Source organism: Gekko japonicus, unplaced genomic scaffold, assembly GCF_001447785.1.
Source record: "Gekko japonicus isolate JY-2015 unplaced genomic scaffold, Gekko_japonicus_V1.1 scaffold585, whole genome shotgun sequence".
NCBI lineage: Eukaryota > Metazoa > Chordata > Lepidosauria > Squamata > Gekkonidae > Gekko > Gekko japonicus.
The window spans coordinates 156,605-164,409 of record NW_015170291.1 but is presented as its reverse complement, the minus strand read 5'-3'; the positions used below and the strand labels follow the sequence as shown (position 1 = coordinate 164,409).

At 46.5% G+C, this 7,805-nt stretch overlaps 1 protein-coding gene across 1 annotated transcript in view; it reads left to right on the top strand.

The window, feature by feature from the left end:
• POF1B (premature ovarian failure, 1B) overlaps positions 1-7,805 on the top strand; it is an 84,084-nt gene that overhangs the window by 70,057 nt on the left and 6,222 nt on the right. The window contains exons 18-22 of the mRNA XM_015417891.1: positions 702-794; positions 2,300-2,413; positions 5,547-5,699; positions 5,967-6,077; positions 7,054-7,182. Coding sequence (XP_015273377.1) covers positions 702-794; positions 2,300-2,413; positions 5,547-5,699; positions 5,967-6,077; positions 7,054-7,182 — 600 coding nt within the window. The remainder of the gene's footprint in view (positions 1-701; positions 795-2,299; positions 2,414-5,546; positions 5,700-5,966; positions 6,078-7,053; positions 7,183-7,805) is intronic.

The following is a 7,805-nucleotide window of genomic DNA, read 5'->3' as shown; positions in this document are numbered from 1 at the left end:
CACAGTGAGAAAAAGTTCTTTTCGGCAACTCTCTCCACCCCATGCATAACTTCATGTCCCCCACTTAGTCATCTCTTTTCTAAACTGAAAAGACCCGGACTCTTACCCTGGAAAAGTTTTGGTTTGTGGTCCACATATGAGTGAAAACAGCTTTCCCACCTCAGTCTTATTCTTATTTATTTTGACTTTTATGCATGTAGCCATCGAAATATTTAAAAAGCGACAGTGAATGCCAAAGTGCTTATTAGTAGGGTAACAAATCTGGGTCACCCATATTCAAGGTAGTAGTTTCTGGCGCACACTCCAGCTATTCAAAAATTCGTAGTTTTTTTTTAAAAAAAAAAAAAACAACCAAAAAACCCCCAAACAAAACCCCCAGGCCAGTGAGGACTGAGCATGGTCCTGAGCCTCCAGGAACCACAGAATGCTGAGGACAGATGGAACTAAGAACGAACAAGGAAAATGAGGTGGAGAGGAAATTGTTTTGCTCAAGTCCCTAAGAGCCTTATAGTATCCCGAAGGGAGAGATTTTGGTGCGGGGTGTGTGTGGGTGTAAATTTTTGCAATATTTTCCTCCCTGTCTCCTTCCTTACGGAAGTGGCTTCGACTGATCCTTGAGACGGTTTTTAAATCCGCTGCATGTCTGAAGCAGAAAACGTATCCCTCAGATGCACTTCCCTGTTTTTCTTTTCTTTTCCTAGATGAGAGTGACAGCAGATAAGTCTATGAGATTGGTCCTTGCCACGTTCAGCAACCTTCGAGAGGAGCTGCTCCATCTCCAGGATGACTTAGGGGTAGGTGGCCGCCTCTGGCTTTCAGCCAGAGCCATTTGAGCCGTAGGAAGTCAAGATCGAAAGTGTGACTTTAGATACATCTAGTGGAATTCCAGACTTTCCCCTATTGAGTGGCAGACTCCACCCCCTTTCTTTGTGTTGCATCGTTCACCATATTTGAAAGTTGCCTAATTTCCAAAGGAGGAGCACTGTTGCTGTGTGGTGTGTGAGAACTGCCCTCACCTGGATGGCCCAGGCTTTTGTCAGGTCTCAGAAGCTAAGGAGGGTCAGGCCTGGTGAGTACTTGGGTGGGGAGACCAGGGCTCTTTTTGTAGAAAAAGCCCAGCAGGAACTCATTAGCATAATAGGCCACACCCAACAGCAAAACTCATTAGCATATTAGGCCACAACCCTGACAGCACAGCTCATTAGCACATTAGGCCGCACCCCCATGTTACCAGAAGTGGGGTCATCCAGCCATACCCACCTTTCGCTTCTTATTCTGTTTACCTTCTTTGTTGTCAAACCAGGGCTTTTTTTGTAGCAGGAACTCCTTTGCATGTTAGGCCACACACCCCGAATGTAGCCAATCCTAATGAGTTTCTGCTCTTGGGTGTGGCCTATTATGCTAATGAGTTCCTGCTGGGTGTGGCCAACTCGGGAGCCAGCCGGAACTCTGTTCCTGTGCGTTCCTGCCCAAAAATAGCCCTGGAAGACCATCAAGGAAGTCCAGAGTCACTATGCAGGGGCAGGCAATGGCAAGCCACCTCCGAACATCTCTTGCCTCAACAACCATTTCCACCAGCATGTGAGAAGTGCAAATCCACAACTCTTTTTAAAGGTGTGGAAACTAGTTGTATGACTATTTGAAACCAGGCACAGGGCTTTGGAATTTCTAAAACTGGCCCACATATTAATGAGATGCATTTTGGCACTAACACCCCCCCCCAAGCCTTTCTCTAAGAGAAGCATCTCAGGAAAGCTCCCGCGTGTCAGAACTGGGGCTGGCATCGAGGCTGGAGTTGCCGGGCAGGTTTCAGGGCTCCAGGGCTTTCTGAGTTCCTGCCACTCTGCAGCAGTCACTATGCTGTCGCCGTCATTGCTGTCTGCCCTCTCTCTCCAGGGGGCAGTATTGCCCCCCCCCATAAAGATTAGGCCTTCATGTCTTTCCTCTCTGCTCTTAGCACACATGCCACCTTCCTAGAGAGCCAGTCTGGTGTAGTGGTTAGGAGTATGGACTCTAATCTGGGAGAACCAGGTTTGATTCCCCACTCCTCCGCCCCGTGCAGCTGCTGGTGTGACCTTGGGCCCATCACAGTTCTTTCAGAGCTGTTCTCTCAAGGGCAGTTCTCGAAAGAGTTCCCTCAGCCTCACCTACCTCACAGGGTGTCCGTTGTGGGGAGGGGAAGGGAAAGGAGATTGTAAGCCGCTCTGAGACTCCGATAGGTAGTGACGGGCAGCGTATAAATCCAATCTCTTCTTCTTCCAAAGTGGACCTTTTCATAACAAGTATTTTGGTTTTACAGAAATTAGAAACTGACAAGACGTTACTTGAGAAGGACCTGGCCTTCAAAGAGAGTCAAGTGAGGGAGTACGAAACGCTCCTGGCGTCCGTGCGAGAGAATAATCGCCTGCAGCAGGTAAGCCTGCCTGTTTCTCATGTGTGAAATGATCATTCTTTTCTAAGCATTCAGGAAGGAAGGAAATGAGAACTCGCAGTTAAGCATTCGTCTGTTCTGGCAATAGTTATTTCCCTACTGATAGACCAAAGAACAGTTTATATGTTATCTGCCTGGCATAGGTGTTGTTTTGAAATGTTTTGCTAACTCTTCTCCCAGAGAGCGCTGTGGAATGGATGAGTGGTAGGAGCTGAGAAAAGTACAAGAGGGGGGCAGCCAAGATAATTAGGGGTTGGATCACCTTCCCTATGAGAAAACACGGGGAGTTTTCTGTTTAGAAAAGAGACGATTAAGGGGGGGACGTGATAGGGGTTTACAAAATTATGCACTGGGTAAAAAGGTAAAGGTTCCCTTGCTCGAAAGCCAGTTGAGTCTGACTCTAGGGTTGCGGTGCTCATCTCCATTTCAAAGCCAAAGAGCCAGCGCTGTCCGAAGACGTTTCCGTGGTCATGTGGCCGGCATGACTAAACACCAAGGCGCACGGAACACTGTTACCTTCCCACTGAAGTGGTACCTATTTATCTACTTGCCATTTCTTGTTTTCGAACTGCTAGGTTGGCAGGAACTGGAACTAGAGATGGGAGCTCACTCCGTCATGCGGCACACTTGGGTCTCGAACTGCTGAACTACTGACCTTCCACAGCCTGCAGTTCAGCATCTTAACCACTTGAGCCACTAAAGCTCCATGCACTGGGTAGAGAGGGTTAACAAAGAGAACCTTCTCTTCCTCTCCTAAAATATTGGAGCTCAAGGGCATCCAAATTAAGCTGATGAGCAGTAGATTCAGGACAGACAAAAGGAAATACTTCTTTATGCAGAGAGTGATTAACATGTGGAATTTGCTGCCAGAGGATGTAGTGATGGCCACAGGCATAGAGGGCTTTAAAAGGGAACCCAGAACCCCAGAATTGTGTTGTGTATATAGCCAAAGGCCATCACAATACAGAATTAGGATAATAAAAGAAAACAATTTTAATCGTACATAAGTAAAACAGTGATTGAAAGGAATTTTGGCACAAATAAATAAGAACCAGTTATAAACAGTAAAATTGTAAAATAATACATCCAGTTAGTCATAAAAGGGTTACTTTTCTGAAGCTGCAGTCTTAGCCCTGATTTTTTTGGCGGCCAAGGCAAAAAGAGACACTTTATAACTGACGAGCGGATCAGTGTCAGATAATAAAAAGACCAGCCTGTCAATGTCAGAGGAAAACTTTTGTCCTATTAGCAGATTGCCAAGAAATTTAGATCTAACTGCTGTATATATAGGACAAAATAGCGTGTAGTGAAGAATGTCCTCTGGCTTTAAAAGGGGATTAGACAGGTTCATGGAGGAGAGGTCTATTAGTGGCTGCTAACAGAAACCTTCATAGTAGGAGGCAAACATCTAAATCTCAGTGCCAGGAGGCCTCTATGCCCTGTTATTGGCCATCCAGAGGAACTAGTCGGACCAGTGTGAGACAGGGTGCTGGACTAGATGGACTGTTGGCCTGATCCAGCAGGGGTCGTCTTATGGTCTTATGTCCTTTTCACACCATGCTTGAGGGAGAGCAAGGGACATCACTTCAGATGTGATGGAAGTTTGTCCTAAAGGAGAGTTTGTACATTTGGCAAAATCAAGTGGGAAGGGTTTCCCCCCCCCCCATGGATCGTGTTACTTTCAGCCTTTACATTTGGGTTGTTTTCCTGCGCGGAAGAAAAAACACTTGCCCGTAGAAAAATAGCCCACCAGGGAGAAGGGTAGACTGGACTTTCTTTCCTTACATACTAATTTTCTATGTGTGTGCAGGTTCTGTTTACACAAGTGTTGATTCCATCATCCACACTGCATCCTGAAACTCCTTTGCATATTAGGTGACACACCCCTGATGTAGCCAATCCTCCAAGAGCTTACAGTAGCCCCTGTAAGAAGAGCTCTGTAAGCTCTTGGAGGATTGGCTACATTAGGGGTGTGTCGCCTAATATGCAAATGAGTTCCTGCTACGAAAAGAGCCCTGGATATAATCCAGAGGACAGGCTGTAAACAGCCACAGAATAAAAAAACAAAACCAAGAACTGAACATATGTAATACCTTTTATCAGTCAGTCTGTCTTTATTGCATCAGCAAATCCGCCGAAGCAACAGCAGTGATTCCATCAAAATAAAATCGAGAAATCCCCAGTCATGTTCATAGGAAAAATTGAAATACATGATGAACATTTAAAATATCTCAAAATCGAAATGGCTAATGAACCAGAGTGGAGCAGTTGGTATGTGGGTCAACCGGGCTAAATTAGCACAAAACTCTGTGGACCCTCCTAAGCTTGCCAGAGCTCTTTGTCAGGCCTGACAGTACAAGATTTAAAAAGACAGAAAGGGAGCTGCTGGCGATATCGACTGGCTGTGTCTAGCAATGATCTCAGCCTTGTGGGGTCGGGTTCTGTTTTGCTTTGAGCAGCAGCTCCCCTTTTCACTGGGCACTTTTGCTACTCAGGGTTAGAAAAGTCGTGTGCAGCCTTGTCAGACGTCCACACAAATCCCTGCAAGGTCCTCCTGGGGCAGCTCCTGAAGGAGTCCTCTAGCTTTGTAGCCCATGGCCCTCCATGACAGGGAATGAAAAAGGTCTCATGAACCCACGAAGCCGCCTAATACTGAGTCCAGACCATTTGGTTTGTGAAGATCGGTCTTGTCTTCTTGGACTGCCAGTGGCTCTCCGGGGTCTCAGGTCACCTGCTACCTGATCCTTTTTTGACTGGAGCTCGTGGGGATTAAAGCGGAGACATTCTGCAGGTAGAACAAATGCTTCACCACTGAGTCACAGCCCTGTCCCGTAAGCCACGGCATGGTACAGCTTGTCCCAGTGCTAGCTTGTATAAATTTTCTGTGATTTTTTTTCTTCCATAAATGCTTAAAGGGTATTTCCACACACATTCTGAATGATGTATTTCCAGTCCACTTTCAGATCGCACTTTAGCGATTGTTTGCAAGTGGATTTCACGGTTTCCCCCAGTAAACTCCAGTTGCAAAGTGGATTGAAAGTTCTGCAAGTGCGAGAGTGATTCTTCCAAATGGTGAGAGGTCTGAGCGTTCTCGCTTTGTGTGGTGTGTTCCTAGAAAGCCCTCCGAGAGTCTACTCTCAAGTGCCGCTCACTGGAAGAACAGCTCATCTCTCTCCGGCACAACGATGGGGACAAGGAATTCCGGCTGAAGGATCTGGAATACAGCAAACGAGCTCTGGAGCAAGAAGTCCAAAACCTCCGGCTCCAGGTAAAGGCATTCCTTTGCTTTTGCTTGCTGTGGGAGTCATAGTACTCAGTTTCCAAAGATTGTGATTACGTTTTGCTTATTCTTTGCTTGGTGATATTGGCATGAGTGGTGTTCATGGCATTGGCCTTCATGGGTCAATATAATGCACTTTCACACGTTGGTTTTCTGACGGCCATTTTCCCTTGCAGCAAAAGTAACTCTTAAGTGATCCATGCTACCGTTTTCTGTTTTGCAAATCAAGCTGAATGAACATTGTCGTTCGCGTAGGTTTCGTCGAACCCCCTGATTCAGACCACAACCGACGAACTGTCCAGCCGCTACGTGGAGATGATCAATCAGCTCCGGGAGGATAAAGACCGGCAGATCCGCAACCTGAGAGTACGTTGGTTTTCTTCCTTGCTGAAGAAGGTCTATGGAAAGCAGCTCCTATTCGCCAGCATATCTCAAGTGGGGATTCTACAAGAAAAGGCCCTTGCGAATGGCGCCCACGCTGTATATCCCAAAGTACAACTATAGTCAAAGTGACTCCAGTTTAATTTCGGAGGGTAGCAGTGGTGGTCTGCAGTAGAGCAATGAGATTTGAGTTCAGCAGCACCAACTAGAGCTTCACAGTATCAGCTTTTGAGAGTCAACGCTTCCTTCGGCCAGCGTAATTCTCAACATTGCTCAAAGCACTTGCTGTACGTTGGGTTGGATCCACCCCGCTTTTGTACTGGTGAGAAAGGGGAGGAGGGATTCCCCTTTGGCCACCGAACAGACTGTGTTGGGTATCGTGAGACCTGTCTGGACCACAGCCATGTTGGATGGGAACTGTAGTAAAAGGGACGAGAACTTAGTCAGACTGGGTGAAAAAAAGTTGGCTGAATCCAACCCATTACATCAGTCAAATTATGCAGCATAACCGTTCTTATTTAAAGGGGGTTTACGCCAATTCATGTTGGTCTGCCAACAGCTATGACCTGTTATGACATCATATTCTGAGCACAGGATGCTGGGATGGGATGCAAATTTGGTGGTGGTGGGGATTGTTGTCTTCATGTCCCACTTGTGGGCTTCCATGTAATAGATGAGTTTCGGTCTGATACAACAGAGAGTTTCTTCACCAAGCCTCACATTTCCTGTGGGAGCCGAGACAGACGAAACAACAGCTCGCTTAAGAACACCTATTAAATTCATGGTGGAGCAGAGATCTGAACCAGAGACTTTGTGGGTCACAGATCTGCCTCCTCCTCATTATCATACAACTCTCTTTGGCAAAGGCCACGTCCTCTATATCAGCCAGTTACGTTCCTTGATCCTCTTTCCAAGCGCACATCCGAGGCTCCTCAGCATGTCCTCTGCTCTTTCCATGCAGTCTCAGTTATGCGATTTCCAGAAGGATATTTCAAAGAAAGAGGGGACGGATGTTGACCTCCAAATGCGACTCCACGAGTTGAACTTGAGGCTGGAAGAGAAGGAGGCTTGGATTAAGCAGCAGGAAGAGGTACGTAGGCGCTGCCTTGCAAATGACGAAGGACACGCACTCTCTCTGTGGGCACGTAGAATCAAGTCATAAGAACACAAGAGAGAAGCCAGTGTTGGATCAGGCCAATGGCCCATCCAGTCCAACACTCTGTCACACAGTGCCCAAAAATAGTAGGTGCCATCAGGAGTCAGCAGTGTAATTTTCATTCTACCATCCCCCTGCTAGTGAATAATGTCAGAGAGATGCCTTTCTATCCCAGTTAGGGGCACCTTTTCAATCCAGTGATAAACTAAACCGGTTACGGAACTACACGTTGCAACTCTCCTCTGTATGCAAATATAATACCGTTGCAATTAATTCGTAACTATAAACTTGCCCATAACTCAAGATTCTCTAATTAGCATCAGTGTTATCCAAAATACTGAAAAGGCTCTTGATAGTAAAGGCTCCGTGGATGTGGCCATGTTTTTGTGAGACGAATTCCTCCTCCTCCCGAGCACAGAAGTTTCCTGGTGTGACACATGTGTGTGCACCATCAAAAAATAATTGGCTCAGTTCCTTCACTTTCATTCCCCAAGTGCCTCTCTCCAGTTGAGACTGTCATCCACTCAGGCCCACAGCCAGGATTCTTTTTATTCGGG